Raw genomic sequence first — 19466 nt, 5'->3', positions numbered from 1 at the left:
GATTCTGTAAATACTAGCAAGCTGATTCTAAAATTCATATGGGAATGCAAAGAAACAAAAAGAGTTAAAACAATTCAGGAAGAACAAGGTTGGAGAATTTATACTACCCAAAGGATAAGAGCTACTAAAAAGCAACAGTATTCAAGACACCTGATACTGGCAAAAGAATAGACAATATAACCAATGAAGCAGAGTGCAGAAATAGACCTACGTATACATGACTAATTGTTTTTCAATCAAGTAGCAGAGGCAATTCAAAGCAGAAAGGACTACTTTTTAACAAACAGTGGAATAAATGGATGTCCACATGGAAAAAAAAAACCTCAATCTGGACCTCACACCTTACATATAAATGAATTCACAATGGGTTACAGACAAATAAAAACCATAAATTATAAAGCTTTTAGCAGAAAACATAGGAAAATATTTATGATCGTCACCTAGATAAAGACAGCAATAACATCAACACAATTGCTAAAACAAAATTTGATGAATTGGTCTTTATCATACTTGAAAATTTTTGCTCTGTCGAAGATTCTGTTAGGAGAATGAGAATATAAGACACAAACCATAATAAAATATCTGCAAATCACTTATCTGACAAAGGATGAACATTCAAAACTCAACAGCAAGAAAACCACCCAGTTCAATGGGCCAAAGATAGAACGGGTACTTCACCAAAGACATACAGATGACAAATAAACCCACAAAAAGATGCTCAACTTCATTAGTCTTAAATTGAGACCATGTTAAGTTATTACTACACACACCTATTAGAATGGCTGAAACACACACACACAAAATAGATAATACCAAGTGCTGACATATGAAGCAAACTGGAATTCTCACCCATCATTAGAGGGAACACAAAATGGCACAAAATAGGTGATCAGTTTGGTGATTTCTCATAAAACTAAACATACATTTACCACATGGCCCAGCAATGTGACTCCTAGGGTATTTACCCAAAATAAAATGAAAATTTACGTTTACACAAAACTCTAGACATGATTGTTTACAGTTATGAATACAACTGTCAAAATTGGTAAAAATCCAAACATTCCTCAAGGAATGAACAGACAATCAAGTGTGGTGTTCCACACAATGCAAAACTATTCAACAATAAAAGGGAAAATCTACTGATACACAGAACCAGATAGATGAACTTCAAAGACATATATATATAGTAAAAGAAGCCAGATTCACAACTATTCACTATAGATTTATATGACGTTCTGGAAAGATAGAAATATATGGAATGAAGAAACTATCAAACGGTTGCCAGAGGTTAGGGGTGAGGGGTTATTAAAAGAGAATGGGGTTATTAAAAGGGACATTAAAAGAGAATGCTTTGGGGATGATGAAACTGTTCTCTATACTGATTGTGGTGACAGTTACAAAACTCAGTGCATTTGTCAGAACTCACAACTGCACAGTAACAAAGTCTGCTGCATGCACATATAGAACATAAGGTTATACATTAAAAAAAGAGAGAGACCCAGGTGCTGCAGGCTGAGACAGAGCAGGGAAACGGCACTCTCACTAGTTGCTGAAGGAGTACAAGCTCGGTCTGGCAATACAAGACATTAAAAGTATGAACTCAAAATAAGGCACCTTAAGGTTCTGAATACAAGGAGAATAAGAAATACTCCCTAATCTTCAGCACTCAATTCTACATATAAAACTCAGGATTCAAATTCTCAAAATGGTTGGTACATGGTCAGTGTTCAATGAACGACGCTGATGAATAGAAGAAAAGGCTGAATATACAGCAATTCCACTTTGGGGCATTTGCCCAAAGGAAATAATTAAGGCTGTACACAAAGACTTAATTATAAAGAGAACTCTTAAAATGGAACACGGTCATATATTTCTCCTTAAAAACGGTGATGCATTTTGCCACTTGCCAGCATAAGAGAATACCCATGATATATTGCTAAATTTAAAAACACTCCAAAACAACATCCAGCACAATCCCATTTTTGTTCAATAAAAAACTATTAAACCTATAAATCCTACACCTTCTTTTATTCTGTAGGGATGAAAAACACATCTGAAAGACTACAGAATACAATGTTGAATATTAATCTCATAGCAGTAGGATTACTACTGATTTTTAGTTTTTTATTTTTACTTGTCAGCATTTTGTTTTTTCCACAACGAAGATCTGTTATTTTTAAATTAACTTTGTTTAAAGAGCCCTAATAAGAGAGCCCTAACACTTCAGAGATAAATATAATCTTCTGGGGCTGGGCTATCCAGGAGGAAAGATATCCTCTTCCTCAGAAGCCTCATCTGAGAGAAAATCCAATGCTCACAGGACCAGAAGTCTGACCCCCAGAGGCTGTTCTCAAACATGTCCTTTGAGGGTAAAAAGGCTGGCACCCACCTGTATAGATGTCCATGAAGCTGTGCAGGGCCAGACAATGCGGATTCAGACACATCTTCACCTGAGCAGTCACGACCTGCAGCCAACTGGCTGTCAGCAGCCAGCACTCCTGGGGCCCTGCCAGAGAGCTAGTACCAAGAATATTTGGGGAAAAAAAAGAAGGAAAAGCAACTTCTTAATGCAGTTCCTAGGCTCAGGGATCAACAGCAAACTCAAGACTTTAAATGTAGTAGGAAATGAAGGTGCTGCACCTTGTGCTCCAGGGATTTTCTTAGGTGGACGCTCCCCCTTTGTTGGAATTGGGCTTATGGAATCACCCCTAAAGTTAACCTAATTCTGAACTTATTATCTAATTTAACCAACCCTAATAAACTCTGAAATCCAAGCAGTCCAGAAGTAAACTAAATCCTAAGTTGGGGACAGTATCATTTCAATAGAAATAATATATAATCACTATTATTATTATAATTTTATTTTATTTTTGGTGATTGCAAAAGTAAAGGAAACCTAAGAAAAGCTGAAAAGAACATCTGCAAAGGTTATAGCCTTAATGGTATTTGAAGAAAGGGGTGATACAGGTTAAGTAAGATGGGGCAACTAGGGGAGGGTAAATCTGAAAGTGGTGCTTACTTTTGTCCCCCTTTGAATAATGGGCTGCTACAGAGAAGGCACTGCGTGGATGGAGACTCGTAGTAATTCGACCAAGAGGTTTGCTCGATGGTGACCGTCTCCTCACTCACGTTGGACAGGACGAGCCGAGAGCTATTGAGTTCATGAATCAAAGAGAAGACTTCAGCCAGCTCTGACTCATTCTCAGGGATCTGCAGGACTTTGCGCAGCAGCTGCAGTGTTGATTGGCGCTGGATCTCCCTCTGGGCTGCGCTCAGGGGCTCTGTGGCACTTAACACATCCGGGAGTGGTGAGCTTGCCCCCTGGAAGAGAGCAGATCTGTCACGAAACACCATCGAGGGCACAAAAGAGGCGGCCATGGGCTAAAACCACGAGAGGGCGTGCATGGCAAAGGGAAAGGCCTACGACTGACGTGGGAAACCTAGGTCCCTAAGCCACTCAGCTAGTAACTCGCTGCGTGACTCACAGCAGGAGTTTTCTCTCTCTGGCACTATTTCTCTACCAGTAAAATAAGAGGATTATATACCCCTCTTGGTAATAGTTTCAAGATTCTGCTCCCATGCACTGGCTGTGAGGTTTGGAGGATAACAGACCAGGGGTTCAATTCTGGATATGCCACTGAAGAGCTGTAAATGGGTAACCCCCCGCAATACCTCCAAAAATGAAGGATCAAAATACTAATAATCTCCCAGAGTTGTTGCAGAGTAAATGAGATAGTGCAAGTAAAGCACTCAGCATTCAACAAAAATTCTCTGAATGGTAGTTTTGATGTGTGAACAGGCACCTGTGGAGCTTAAAGCATTTATTTTTAACACCGTGTGGCTTCTGAGTACAAGGGAACTTTATACACCAGTCAGAGGCTTCCAGCAAACAAGGTTCTGAAACTCTCTCTGAAACAGGTCCTTCTTGTACCAGTCCCTTTTCAATGGAGGTCCTTCCCTGATCTGTGCAAATGCAGCGTCAATCACTCCTCCTTCACGCTCCTGTAGTCCACTCCTTTACTGCATATTTCACTTTCTCACAGGTGGTAAGCCATTGTTCTCTCCCCTGCTTATTTACCAAATTTCTAATACCACCCCTGAGGGCATACAAAAGATGCTAACTCATATTTGCTGGACATATTATATGTTGTTTACAGAGGTTAATTGCGTAACAAAACTTATTAACTCAGTATACCTGTGACAACTCTTGTCTTGCTATCTGTAATAGTTTGGTTACCTATCTTTCCCCCCAAGCTAGACTGTAAGCTCCTAAGGGGAAGTGGGCATGTATTATTCATGTCTGTATCCCCAAAAGCTGACCCGTAACAGGCTTTCAATACATGCTTGCTGAAAAAATGAATTTGAATGAATGGCTGTAGAAGAGCTGAGGGACACTAGAATGAGTTGTCCCAGATGCTGTGTGTTCTTTCTCATTTATGACTTATGCTGAACCATGGGTCAGAAGATCGGTTGGAAAGCATACTATCCTTTGCCTCTGAAACACAGATGAAAGATGGAAAGGAAAGAAGATCATTCCAGCCCATAGATACTGCAGTCTTAATCACAGCCACTGGCGACAAACTGCATGGGAAATGTACGCTCACCGGGGGCTCCGAAGAGAAGGCTCATAAACTTAAAGGTCCTTGGGTTTCTGAACAGTGTGTTGTGGGAAACAATTGTTTTCTTCTGTTTCTCTAAAATTTAGAGAATTAGAATGTGAATGAATGTATGAAGATGAGGGTCATGGGGGTAGGCAGCTACCAACTAACCAAAGAAAAAAAGAATATAAAAAAGAGTGGGACTTGAAATCAATTGTCAAAAGGTCCCCAGATAATTCCTGTCTGACTAAGAAAAGTTAAGTCACTTCACCAGTAGAGACCAACATCCATTTTCATAATGCAAGCCACATCGACAGCTACAATGAAATAGGAAAAAGGAGTTCAGAGCATCTACCTACACAGGACTCAATTCCATTCCCTAATCACTGACACATTATATATGCAAGCTCCAGCATTAGAAATATGGGGGCTGGCAATTCCCTGGGACCAGTGGTTCACTGCCAAGGGCCTGGGTTCAATCTCTGGTAGGAGAACTAAGATCCCACAAGCCACGTGGCCAGAAAGAAAAAGGAGTATGGGCCAACAGATTACACTTGGCTGACAAGTGATTGTGGTCTTACAGGGAACTAAGAGGGTGTCAAGACAGGGTGTCGTCAACATTTTCTATTTGTTTCCTTAGAATCTTTTTTTGTTTTAAACTTTTTATTTTGTACTGGGGTGCAGTCGATTAACAATGCTGTAATAGTTTCAGGTGAACAGGGAAGAATCTTTATATCCACAGTTTTACAGAGTTCTAAGCAAAGTACTGATGTTGAAGCTGAAACTCCAATACTTTGGCAAAGAACTGACTCATTTGAAAAACCCTGATGCTGGTAAAGATTGAGGGCAGGAGGAGAAGGGGATGACAGAGGATGAGATGGTTGGATGGCATCACTGACTCAATGAACATGAGTTTAGGTAAACTCCGAAAGTTGGTGATGGACAGGGAGGCCTGGTGTGCTGCAGTCCATGGGGGTCACAAAGAGTCGGACATGACTGAGCAACTGAACTGAAGCAAAGTACCCAGAACATCTAAATTTTTTCACTTATTAGATCATAAATTATTTCCATTTTGTACACTAATCTTAATCTTTTTATGCATTAATAATTTAGTATTCATTAGTAATTAATAATTGTTGTTCTGTCACTAAGTCATGTCTGACTCTTTGCAACCTCATGAACTGCAGCACACCAGGCTTCCTGTCCTTCAGTATTTCCCTGAGTTTGCTCAAACTCCTCTCCATTAAGTCAGTGAGGCCATCCAACCATCTCATCCCTTGTCACCCCCTTCTATTCTTGCCCTCAGTCTTTTCCAGCATCAGGGTCTTTTCCAATGAGTTAGCTTTTCACATCAGGTGGCCAAAGTACTGGAGCTTCAATACCAATGAAAATTCAGTGTTGATTTCCTTTAGGATTGACTGGTTTGATCTCCTTGCAGTCCAAGGGACTCTTAAGAGTCTTCTCCAGCACCACAGTTCAAAAGCATCAATTCTTCAGCACTCAGTGTTCTTTATAGTCCAACTGTCACATCTAAACACGACTACTGGAAAAACCACAGCTTTGACTAACAAAGGTCTGCCAATAGACCTCTGGTGGCAAAGTGATGTCTCTGCTTTTTAATACACTGTCTAGATTTGTCACAGCTCTTCTTCCAAGAAGCAAGCCATCTTTTAATTGTGTGGCTGCAGTCACCATCTGCAGTGATTTTGGAGCCCCAGAAAATGACATCTGATATTGTTTGTGCGTTTTCCCCATCTATTTGCCATGAAGTGATAGCACTGGATGCCATTATAATTTATTTCAATGGTAGACAGGTTATTTCTAATTTTATCTGTTGTAATCACAGAATGTGTGATGTTCCAGACGGGCTTTATTTCGGATATTTTGTTTAATTCTGGGAATATGTATTCTTGTATTTGTCAAAAGTATCTGTTCTGAATTTGAGTCCCAACACTTATCAAGAACCATGGAGATGTGTGTTTGTATGTGAGCACTGAAAATTTTACTCTGGAAAATGACTTAAGGAAATAGTTCAAACAAACAAAAAGTTAATCTGGGGTATAAAATTTTAGATCTAAATCAATTTTCTTTATATTGCACTGGAATTATCCCTGTTTACTAAATAACATTCACTTTCTTGGAAAAAAAAGACATGGTGTGGTCAATGTGCTGTGAAGAGGAGCACATCAACCACATGGAGAAACCAGAGGAAAAGCTCACTGCCAGCAGAGGGCATCCTGTGTAACAGAACGTGACGGGAGGCATGGACGCATTCTACAAGAAGTTCTGAGACTCCTCGAAGCTCAACTTGAGTTTTCTCTAGCGCTCATGGCCCCAAGAATAGAACACCCAGATCTAATCCACCTTGCCTGCTTTGTTTTACTGATGGGGAAACTAAAATTCAGGATAGGGAAAGCAAGCAACTTAGGGTCATTTCCAGGCAGGTCTCTCAATTCCTATTCTCAGTGTTTTTTCCTTTTAGTTCCACTTCTCTTTCTCACAATAACCTCAGAATACTATCTCAAGCACAGAAACAGACCTGAAGATTAGGGGGCGAGATTCACTGCCAGAAAGCCCCCTCCCATCCATACACACAGAAAACTTAGCTTGAAGAAGTCGTCCCTAACCTCTCTAGTTGTGTCCGCTCCCAAACCCCCTGACCTCCTGACACAACCTTCTGGGCCTCTCCATGGCTCAGGACATTCAGTATGTCCCCTGCCTGCAAAACAAACTGCCTAGTCTAGCATTAAAGACCTTCCACGATACATGGTCCCAATCTTTTAAGACTTCTTTTCCATGCTCCTCCCTATACACTCTCTCCTCTAACCCAGTGGAGCATCAGACTGCCTACCTCGTCATCTCTACTCATGCCCATCCTTGAGTATACTGCACACCTTTCCCTTCCACCCACATCCTGCACATCTTGTGAGGTGTGGGCTAGATCTAGAGTGGCCAGGCTCCGTCTTGGATCCTGACCTGTTCTGCGAGCCATCCTCTTTCCCTCCAAAGCATATGAGTTGAGATCTCTCTTTTTATGTTCATCCCAGTCATTCTTTTCACTGCCTTAGGTAGGTACTCTTTCTGTTCACTTAAAAAAAACTCCTATGTGGAAATTCAGAGGTCCCCTGAAACTGCCTTGTTCTAGTAAACAAACAAATAACAAAAACAAGCCCTAAGGAGCCAAGTGGAATGTGTTTTACTATCCAGCAGTCTGGTCCCACTTCAGGGAACAGGCCTGCCAAGACTGCTAGAAGTAAAGCGCTGTGGTTGGCCAAATGCTCTGCAAGGAACCTGAGTAGCAGCAATCTCATCTACAAAGTCCTGAGGCTGGCACTCTGTATTTAGCAAAATTCTATTTACAGGTCCTTCAACAACCTCAAAGCTAAAACAATGTAACCTTTCCAACCCTTTCTACTTCAGGATCCTCACTAAGGCCTGTGTTGGCTATTTTTTTTCTCCTGTGAATGAACTCTTGGTCCACTGAGCTAGAAGATTCTCGGAGATCAAGGTATCTGATAAACTCCCTTATCTTAGCGAAGAGGATAAGGAAGCCCACAAAGAAGGCACTTGCCAGGTTCAGAACCTAGAACCTGGCTCCAGTTCTGGTGCTAACTACAAAATGTACCAAGAAATCCTTTTATTTCTCCTAAAGCTGAACTGCTAACAGAGCCCTGTCCAAGATTGGAGGGTGTGTTTCGGGAAGGAACTCACGAGAACCTTGGTGGTTTTCTCAGTCCGGTCTTTGGCAAGGTTAAAACCACAGCTGGGACAAATCCGAGGTTTATGCCGGTTGGTGTAGACATAGCTACAAGAGGGATTCTTGCACTTTCCCCGACCTCGTGATGTAGCCAGGCCCAAATCCTAAAAAATAAGACCATATTTCAATTCTATAAGTCAATTTACACCTGTGCACAGCCAAGAATCAGGATGACCTGCAACTGGTAAAACAGAGGAGGAGTGACAATTACGAACCCAGATTCAGACCAGCTCTCAAAGAGCCTTGAAACAAGATACTTTTTCTGTGGTTATCGCCTGAACAGTTCTGGCAAGTCCTCCTATCTGTGAAACAAAGATGAATCTCAAAGGTCAGACATTCAAATGCCTTCAGGGTCCAGGCAATCAGCAGTGAAGCAGGTCTGTTCTAACAGAATGCCAGGGGGACCAAAGACTTCAAGCTCCGTCTGAAGAAATATTGTGACCTGTGGCCTCTACAAGCTCACAGCTCTGGCACTGAGGCTCTTAAAACAAGCTGCAGTCTAATCAGCCCAAGAGAGGGTCCTGGGCAGTCCCCACCAAATGGTGCCCCAGTGGCCTCCCATAGCCACAGGAAAGAGACAGTGAAGGGATGGACAGCACAAAGAAGGGAGTGGCTGGGCCTTTGGAAAATGAAGCCTAAGCAGCTCTCCAGGATAAGAGAGCCCTCTTCCCAAGACAGGGCCAGAAAAGGCGATGACCCACCATACTATGTTGTCTTGTTCCTACTGAATGCACAGCACAGGGCACGGCACAAAGAATGTGCTCAAAAGAAATTTCTGAATTTTTAAACATCTTGAATTTAAAAATATCTAGCTGCTTTCTCAAAATCTGTGCATCTCACTCATCCAGGGAAACTGCCAAAGGTTACCTGGCTGGTTTGGTACCTTAAGGATCAACAAAATTAGAGAGTATTAAGCAAGAGAAGCCCCAAAACATGCTTTCTAAGCCAACAGAGTATTTTACAGACAGTGAAAACTGTGAGGACCAGAGACGGAAAGAGCCTCAAGGTCAGATGGCATGCCAGCAATAGAGCCAGAACCACTTTTGGACTAGGTCTTTCCACATCTAGTGTTTATTTCACTGCTCCAGGCTGCTTAGCCTGCAAAAGAATGACCCCAGAGCCACACATTTGTTTTTGGGGATGTTAATATGTTATGTTAAAAATAAAAATGGGGGAGGGAAAACCTTGGTGGGAAACACCAGATTGAACAAAATAAGTTGCATTTACTAAAGCACTTCTCAAACCCTATCAGATACTAGCACTGAATGTGACTGTTTTAGGTAGAAAAAAATACATTTCTCAAACTTACATGCAGAGCACTAAAAGATCTAAAGACGGCTGAATGCTGAAGCTGGACTGAATTCTCAGTGACTTTCCAAGAGAACTACTCTCAAGAAAAATACCTTGGTCAGCTGGCCTATACTTTACGGATCTCACTTGGGAAAAACAAGAAACCTAGCTGATTCACTCAGTAACTACTATGATTTGTTCCACTGACAAGATGTTTAGAATCAATGATCGAGCCCTCACCCTACTCTCACTCCCAAGTACCACTCCCCGCCCCCCAGACTCCTACTCACCCTCCACCACACAACCAAACCACCCCTGTGTCCACCCATCCCTCAGTTCCCCTTACCAGGGTGACAGTGCAGCTGTACTTATATGGAGGAAACATATCGGGCTTGACCTCCACAACTTTCACCTGAGATGTCCTGTTGGTTTGGCCATTTGATAGCTGCAGATCAAAACAAATTACTTAGTGCTTCTGAACCTCAGTCAAGCTCCTGAGGTCCTATGTACTGAAACAGCTTGAGGAAACAGTTGCCCAGGAAGTTGTAGAGCTACGCTCCAAATGAGCCCTCTGGGATGCTAGTCAGCAGTCACCAGCCCACCAAAGATTGAGTGTCACTTTCAACTCCGGGGGTTGCCACATTCCTTTGCACAGCTTCTAACACTGCGTATTGGTAACACTATAAATCAGATTTACAACTACTACAAAGTGAGAAAAGCATATAATTGCTCTATACACAAATATGTGGTTGAATTATGCTGACATAAAGAAGTGTGTGGAATTCCTTGGCAGTCCAATGGTTAGGACTCTGCACTTCCACAGTCAGGGGCCTGTGTCTGATCCTTGATTAGGGAACTAAGATCCCATTTTGGCCATGCCAAAAAAAAAAGTCTGAAAGATTATTCACTAAAATGTCACAGGTTGAGGGGAAGATAATGGTTGTTTCCCATTTTACCAGTAGCTATAAATTTTTCAAATGTTCTACACAAAATGCAAAAATGATAAAGAAAGCATTCTAAGTTAAAAATAACTATTCTGTAATAATTTAATTTTCAGAATATAAGATCTCATGTCACTTAACTGGTTTAAGACTAGTAGCAAGAGCATTTATGGCTTTTACAAATACTGAATTTGCAAATTAAAAGGAAACTACAAAGACTGGCAATTTATACACATAAAGGGGTTCTAAGGCCTGGAGATCTAGGAAGTAGCTGAAGCAGACTCATTACCAGCCTTCTATACTCAAAGACCACACATGCACCCAGAGGCGTCACCACTACTGGGTGAAAAAGATCAACCTTCAAATGAGAAGCTGGCTGATACCCTTGTCGGGACCGATTTACAACTATCACATAAAAGCAGTTACCTGACAGCACAGGGCAAGGGAGAAGGCAGACTGATGTTCCTATTCCAATTTGGTCCGTTTTGGGGTTTTCAATTTCAAACTGAGGGGTCAGGAAATTAATTTAATGGGCTGAAATCAGGACTTTGAAAAACAAATGGAAAAATGACTGCATTTAATACGGGCATAGCTTCATTAAGCTTTTAATGTGTAGCTGTATGTATGTCTACTGATGTAGAAATGTGTTTATTACTGATAGGCATGCTCAGAAAACTGCTGATTTAAGGAACTTTGATCATATTCAAGTCACATATGGCAAAGAGAACTACAACAAAAAATGTAAGAAAAAATGTGCTTCAACACATGCAATTTTGACACCTGGTAATAAGTCTTTAACAGCTTTATTATTAAATCGAATGAACTGTACTGGTTACAAGCCAGTGGATGAGATGGTTGGATGGCATCACCAATTCAACGGACATGAACTTGGGCAAACTGGGAGACAGTGAGGGGCAAGGAAGCCTGGCGGCCTGCAATCCATGGCATTGTGACGAGTCGGACTTGACTTGGTGAATGAACAACAAGCCAGTATATGGAGAAAGAGCCATTCTTTTAGGTTTGAAAGATTACATTTAAAGCATAAACACAGACAAATGCAGGAAAGGACTTCAGGGCTGAAACAGTGCACACCAGACTGTCAATAATTGTTATTTCTAGGTGACAGGATCATAAGACTTATTTTCTTTCTGCCTTACCTGAACTTACTATAGCAATCATGCATTCATTTTTTTCTAAAAAGATATGACAACTAAATGCGGTATCTAATCCTAGACCAGATCCTGTACTGAAGTAGAAAATGCTATAATGGACTTAACTGGGTAAAACTGACAAAACTGGAATACAAATGAAAAAGTATCAAGTTTCATTCAGTAACAAAATACCTCTATTTTTAGGAAATGCACAATTAAACATTAAAGAGTAAAAGGCCATGTTATCCTTAAATCATGCCTATTTTAAATACACACACACACACAATGGGGAAGATACATGAGCACAAATGTTAATGCAAAATGGGCTAATACGTTAACAGGTGACGTTAGAGAGTGCACAGGTGCTCTTTGTACTACTTTTATTCTTACAACTTTGTTTTAAATTGTTTCTAAATAAAAGTACACATAACAAGAAATTAAAAAATAGACAAGTCATTCATGCTAAACCTACTCCCAGAGCTCTACCAGTGTAATAATGGAGGCTTTTTCCCTATGGCTTTGAGACACTCAATGGAAGCCCTGTTCTCAGAGCAGCCAGCCCCCCAGGGAGCTCCCCCTCTGGGGAATGGTCTTACCTTCACCTCACCAGTGCTAGATGGCTGCTGGATGGGCTGGCCCAGCTGCTTCAGCGTGCTTGGCTTCAGGCCACAAGTCCTCACAGAGGGAGTCTTATCTGAGACAACCAGGAGCCAAACTGGTGACTTAAGTGCATTCAGAGTTGCCCTAAGTCTCTCATCTCCATGCTCAACCCCGACTCCTGCCCCCTTCCCTTTCAACAGTCCCTCCTCCCGGTCTGTCCCAGACCTTACCACTCAGAGGAAAGGCCTGCCTGGCCCTGGGTAGTCCCATGCTGCTGCCTCGGCCCACATTAGCTGGGGCTGGAAGAATTGCTCTCATGGGTCTTGCCGCAGCCAGTAATGATGGCTTGCCCCGTGCTCTGCCTTTAAGCTCTGGGGCTCTGGGCATAGGAGTGAGCAGGTCAACTCTGGGGGGAAAAAAAAAGAAGGAAACTCTCCTAGAAATTCCAGACCAAGGGGAAGAAAATCAAAATGCTATCTCCAGATAGTACTTTATTAGAGGAATACTGTCCTGGTTAAAATGTCATACTTTAGACATTAATTAAACCATTAAGCAGCTCTGTAACCCTGGGCAAGAAATGTCACTTCTGTTTACCTCAAGTTTCTAATAAGTAAAATGGGAAAGTAATTACAGGTACTTCATGGGTCATTATGAAGATTTTTAAAAAGTGTAAAACCATGCCTACAGTGAGGAATTATCAACAGCCAATGTAGTTATAACATCTAATCCACCCCTAGTAAACTCAAGTATTTGGTATATCAGTCTCCCACATGAGGGCTGCTGAGAGACCCTGGAAAACACAGTCCATGTTTTCTTCATCTCTGTAGCTCCAATTTGAGCATAAGCCTGTCCATAGGAGGCCTCAATACACCTTGGCTAAAGTGCTTCAGCTGCCCAAACCAAAAGTGCACAGCATCCTTCTCTAAGGACACAGAACCATCTCAAAGTATTGATATATTGTTAAATTTTAAAAGGCAATGAGTCAAAGTATGTATGTTATGCTGCCATTTGTGTAAAGAAAGGTGGGGGAAAAAAATAGACACACACACACAATTGACCTTGAACAGCATGTATTAGGGGAACTGACCTACACGTACTCAAAAGCTCGGTGATAACTGCACAGCCTTTCCTCCATATCCAGAGTTCCCCATGTGGCAGATTCAACCCACTGCACACCATGTAGCACAAGAGAATGTATGTACTGAAAAAAATCCGTATGTAAGTGGACCCACACCATCAAGTCCGTGTTTGTTCAAGAGTTAACTCTGTATGTACAAACATCACATGTTTTCCCACCTTTCTTTACACAAATGTTAGCATAACATACATATTTTAATATCTTGACTTAAAAACCTTAACATTATTATAAACACACAAACACACTCCTATCTGTTTATATATACATAAAATTATCTCTAAAAACACAGCAAGTCTGTGGTAAATGGGAATGGAGCACTGAAGGATGGGACAGAAAGTTTTTTTTCAGGATATATTTCTTACATCTTGGAGTTTGAACTAAGTATATTTTCTATTCAACAATAAAAAATTTCATCATAATAATATAAATGAGAATTTCTAAACCATGACACTACTAACATTTCAGGCCAAATAATTCTCTGGCACAAGAGGCTGGCCTGTGCAGCGCAGGATGTCTAGCAGCATCCTTGGCCTCTATCAGTAGAGGCCAGTGCACTCTCTCCCCAACTCTATCAACCAGAAATGTCTCTAAACACTGCCACAATGTCCCCTGGGGAACTGTGCCCCTTTGAGAACCACTGATATAAACAAATAAGGGATTTCCATTTTAAGATGATAGTTGCCTTTGCAAAGCAGCTACATAGAGCATCCAGTTAAACCTCTAAAAACGGGAGGAAAAACAGCCCATACTTATGGACTGCTCCTATCTGAAAGCTTTACATGTGATCTTTTTCAGGCAGTATGGTCAGGCACTGAGGATATGATTTTTTTTTTTTTAGAAGACTCAACTCAAAATTTTCCAGAGGGGGAGAATGAGTATGAAGTGACTGTGCCCAGTCAAATAGAAGCCCAGAAAAGAGTCACAATCAGAATTTAGTTCTCTGACCACCAGGACAGGAATCTTTACATAAGATGTCTTAATAATGCCTTGCTTTCCAAATGTAGGAGCCAGGATCGAATATTAGGTCTGTAACACTGCCCACAGTCTGTACTAGCAAGACTCTACAAAAAATGCTTTAGGGAGACTGACTGAAGAGATGTATAGGACCAGAACAGTACTGAAAAGACAGCAGAGTATAGGAGAAATGGCAAATCAGTGGCTCTAGGCTTTGGTTTCTGTATCTAACATAGAGACCATGAATTGGGCTCTGTTGCCTGTCTCAGGAAGACACGGACAACACAAACACAGGGCACTTCACAAACTGCTATTCTAAACGCAACGCTATACATAAACACACTAGGTTACCCTGTAGGCTTTTTAGGAGCAGGGAGTGAACCGGAGGTGCTGGTCCCCTCGGCTGGCGGTGGCACGTCTAGTCCAGGACTGTCATTTTCAGTTGTTCCCAGAGAGACCTCAGGCTTGACCACTGGCGTCTTAATGACTGCTGCACCATGATTCCCAGGAGTTTCCTTAACCAAAACATGGGCATCTGAGATGATCACTTCCTCCCACTCATTCTCCTCACCCACTTCTCTTGGAGGAGCTACACTGAGAAGCTGGCTTACAGCCTCTGAGTTCTCCAGAGTCAGTTTGGAAGCGTCTTCCTTAGCGGAATTTTGCTCAGTGGTGACAGGCTGCTGATTTCTTTTAACCACAGAGCCTTTGGAGGAGACACCAGAAGTCAATTCCACTTTGACTTTGGCTGGCTTTTCCTAGAAAAAATAAGGAAACCTTTTATGCATGTGGCATTTTACAATTGACAACACATTTACAAATATTCTCTTATTTGATCCTCGTAACAATAATGTATGAACAACAGATAAGAAGTTGAGGCTGAGAGAGGAAGAGGCTGACTTCAGGCCCCAAGTTTTATAAAACTGGCCTGAACCTAAGTCTTCTGATTCCAGTTTCCTTTCACCACAATATTCAAGGCTATAGTTAGGATAAACCTATTCTTCTAATAAATTTCCTAATGACATGTTTCTTTAGGTTTCAGCAAACAAATGCTGGCATTTTTTACCTCGACCTCTGACTGTTCAAGGCCTTTTTTACTTCTTAAAAAAATTTCTTAACAGTGGTTGTGTCCAGAATGGGTCTCAGAGGTTTTTTCTTCCACATGAATAGTGAAAGGCACTATAAACTAGAAGACAAAACACAAAAGCTGCGTTCTGTCTAGGCTCTGCTTCATCGTAACTGCTTATGTCACCTGAGGCAAGCTTAATCTGATTCCTCATTCCCCATTATGGAAAAAGAGAGCTCTTGGGTCAATGGCAGGCAGACAGCCTTTTGGGAGACTTAATTGTTCATGGAGGGGCAGGACCCCTCTTTGTACTTTTCAGGAAGCTCAGTACCTGTGGCCAGAGCCACTAGATTTCAGTACTGTCTGCCAGTCACTGACTACCAAAAACCTCTTACACTTCTAAAGTCCCTCTGGGCCACATGGTGCCTCTGGCTAAGAACCAACATAGATAACCTTTAAGAAATCTCCAATAAAGCATTCTTAGGTTCTAATATGGAGAAGGAAATGGCAACCCACTCCAGTGTTCTTGTCTGGAGAATCCCAGGGACGGGGGAGCCTGTTGGGCTGCCGTCTATGGGGCTGCAGTCAGACACGACTGAAGCGACTTAGCAGAGTAGCAGCAGCAGGTTCTAACACATGATGACAAACCATGAGGACAAGAAACACTCTTAGTAAATTGTACTCAGCTTCCTGACTGCTCAAGAGGGAAGTCGGCAGAAAAACAGGAGACATGTTAAACCAAATCCTTGAGATGAGGTATCTGAGCAAAATGTTGTCCACTAAGTAGGCTATAGACAAAAATTCTTTGCAGGAAGACTGAGTAATTTAAGCAAACAGAGCAAAAAAACTTGAGCTAGTGATCTCACATTTCCTTCACTCAGCGTACCCTTTTTAGATGTCACTTTCTTTCAAGATGGAAGACAAATACTACCAGTTCCTCGTGCAGAGACCTCAATTACTGCTATAGGAGTGAGGCCTTGACCTAAAGAGCCTTATATACCATCTTTTGTTCCATCCAACTCACTGGGAACTGAGCCACATGTTTCTTGGGCTAATTTTAGCTAGTATGAACTCCAGAACAATATAAGAAAAGGTGAGTCATTTCCTGACTGGCATGGACATATTTGGAACTTTCAGAAACTATTTATACTTGCTCCTTCAAAAATCAGAACTCAAGAAATCTTAAGATTCTGCAGCTTAACAGCACAGCAATGCCTGCAGTTTGGTTTAGTGGAAAAGGCAATAGCATAATTAACAATGTGAATGTAACAAGTCATTTCTCCTCAATCTATTTTTCCTCAGCTGGAAACTGGGAGTTGAACTAGCTGATAACCAAGGTCACTTTTATCTCTAAAATTTTAAATGCATTTATGCTACAATGTTACCCTTTTTCTTCTCACAATTACTTATTCTGTTCCAAGGAGACTTAGAAATCACAGTATATGCTCTTCACACGTTAATTCTTTTTTAAAAATATTTACTTATTATTTATTTGGCGGCATCGGCTCTTCGTTGTGGTGAATGGGCTTAGTTGCCCCCACGGCATGTGGGATCTCAATTCCCCAACCAGGGATTGAACCTGTGTCTCCTGCATTAGAAGGTGGATTCTTAACCACTGGACCACCAGGGAAATCCTTACATAGTAATTCTTGCAAAAATCTTGGAGAAAAAAATTTCTAACTTAGCAAGTAAAGACAAGAGACAAGTAGCTAAGAAAAAAAATTTATGCATGTCATGAGTTCGATCTCAGAAAAAGAATGGCTTAAAAGTTATTTCAATAAAAGGGAGGGGAGAAGACAAAATGAAAAAGGAAAGAAAGCCAAAGTCCAAACAGAATCTGAAGCAGATTATGCACAGGATAGGTTAGACTCGTGCAAAAGCACAGGAAACAAGATCATCTGACAGACGTGCTGTGCATCAGTGAAGGCGGCCAAGGAGAAGTCCAACTACTACCCAATTCAATCTTCCTACCGCAGTTGGGGAAGTGTATTTTGGGAGAATAATTAGGGTGGGAATAAATGAAATGGCTTCACAACAACAAGAAAACTCCACAAACCCCTAGGTATTTCCTGCCCCTTGAAGTGTTAATGTTCACAGCCAGTAACAAGAGACAATTATACTGCTGCCAACAATGGGAGCAGTGAACCCCTACAGAGGATTGAATATATAATTACACTAGAAATGAACCATCCACTTTGCATGGACAATTTCATCTGACCCCTCCAACAACCCTATTGATGTAGGTAATATTCTTAATTTCTATTTACAAATGAAAGGAAGCCTAAATCAAGAACAGAAACGTAGAATGACTTTCCCAAGGTTACAAAGTTAAGGTCTGAACTGAGGAAGCTGACTCCAGAATTATATTCTTAATTATTAACCTATTCTGTCTCCAAAACTGGTGCTATCCTGAACTTCAATACTTAGCCAGAGGGCAAAAGTCACTATCCTGATAATTTTCTAAGAAATGTTCTGTAGAAAATGCCCCAAAGGAACTTAGTAAGTATGATACTATGTAAGTTTTCTCTCAGAGAAGATAAGTCTGGACCATGAGTTGAAACACATGATGAACACAATCCTAAGCCTAAACTATTTTCACAAAAATAATGCCTTCTCTTTCCTTTTCTATCTACCCAAATTCTATTGCTCTTTCCAAATCATCTCCTCTATAAAACCACTTCTATTTTAGTCTTTTTGTCCCTAGATAATTTAGTCTCATATCAAAAATGTAGCAAGTATGTATGATTTATAGTCAGTGCCAAGCATACAACAGGTAAAAAAACATGTTCTGAACTGAACATCACAGGGGCATAGCTCTAATGCTCATTTATTTACCGAGCACCATTTATTTGGAGACAGAAGTACATATTTGGAAAGTTAAACTATGGCAGAGCTTGAATACTGGGTTAAAGACCTCCACTTTTAATAGAAGCTATAGGAAACTAAGTGGGCTTCCTTAGTGGCTCAGACGGTAAAGAATCTGCCTGCAATGTGGGCAACCTGGGTTTGATCCCTGGGTCGGGAAGATTCCCTGGAGAAGGAAATGACAACCCACTCCAGTATTCTTGCCTGGAAAATCCCATGAACAGAGGAGCCTGTTGGGCTACAGGCCATGGGATTGCAAAGAGTCAGACACTACTGAGCAACTAACACTTTCCACACGAAACTAAAAGGACTCAGAGCTAAGGAATGAGATGTGCCCTGTGTGTATGAATAGCTAAGCAGTTAGTGTGGGGGGTGGATTGCTAAAAATGCGACCCTAACAGGAAGTGAATAATTTAACACAGTATAGTCATTCATGGAAAACTATGAAGCAATTAAAGGTAACGCTTTTGAAGAATATTTAATGATATGGTATGGTAAAAGAAAAAAGACAAGATACAGAATTTCTATACCCACAGATAAAGACTAGAAAAAATCTTAACAGACACTGAAATCTTAACAATGGCTTTTGTTTGGATGGAGGTTATGGATAACATTTTATTCTTTCTTCTTAAAAAGAAAGAAACTGACTTATTTGTAGCATCAGAAAAGTTAAATGAATATGAATTTAAGTCATCTATTCTTAAGGGGAACAGTAAGTTTACTTTGTGAGGTTTCCAAAGCAGTGATGGCCAATGGACTTTACCTTTGGGATCCACTTCCCTCCAAGGAAGTTACCACAGGTAGGGCACTTAGGTGGTTTGTGCCTGGTGACATATGTAAAGGAGCAGCCTGGGCTGGTGCACGTTCCATGGCCCCGTCGGGTGTATGTAGTTGTCTGTAAAAAAAAAAAAAAAAAAGTCAGAATCAACAGTACAATCTAATCTCTCTCAGATCCTCATGACTGTTATAACCCCAACAATGGCAGGAAGATACCAGCTTGCAAAAAATTAGCCAGTTCATGATCTTAAAAGGTCAGAATTGGAAAGGCCCTAAAATACAACTAGTTAGTTCACTTTTTAGAAATGGAGAGAGTGAATGCAAATGAA

General features: G+C 41.1%; 1 protein-coding gene across 3 annotated transcripts in view; it reads right to left on the bottom strand.

Annotated features, from left to right (window-relative positions):
* HMGXB3 (HMG-box containing 3) overlaps nucleotides 1–19466 on the bottom strand; it is a 60679-nt gene that overhangs the window by 25113 nt on the left and 16100 nt on the right. Inside the window, exons 6-14 of one of the 3 annotated variants that reach the window (XM_070374620.1) lie at nucleotides 19124–19255; nucleotides 15041–15187; nucleotides 14781–14944; nucleotides 12568–12743; nucleotides 12334–12431; nucleotides 9992–10090; nucleotides 8310–8459; nucleotides 3020–3321; nucleotides 2390–2517 (exon numbers count right to left, since the gene is read on the bottom strand). In XM_070374620.1, the coding sequence (XP_070230721.1) occupies nucleotides 2390–2517; nucleotides 3020–3321; nucleotides 8310–8459; nucleotides 9992–10090; nucleotides 12334–12431; nucleotides 12568–12743; nucleotides 14781–14944; nucleotides 15041–15187; nucleotides 19124–19255 (1396 nt within the window). Of the gene's footprint in view, nucleotides 1–2389; nucleotides 2518–3019; nucleotides 3322–8309; nucleotides 8460–9991; nucleotides 10091–12333; nucleotides 12432–12567; nucleotides 12744–14780; nucleotides 15188–19123; nucleotides 19256–19466 lie in introns of all 3 variants that reach the window. The other 2 variants (XM_005895346.3, XM_070374619.1) reach the window with 2 other exon arrangements.

The sequence above is a fragment of the Bos mutus genome, chromosome 7, assembly GCF_027580195.1.
Source record: "Bos mutus isolate GX-2022 chromosome 7, NWIPB_WYAK_1.1, whole genome shotgun sequence".
Lineage (NCBI taxonomy): Eukaryota > Metazoa > Chordata > Mammalia > Artiodactyla > Bovidae > Bos > Bos mutus.
This window is presented reverse-complemented; position numbering and strand designations above follow the sequence as displayed.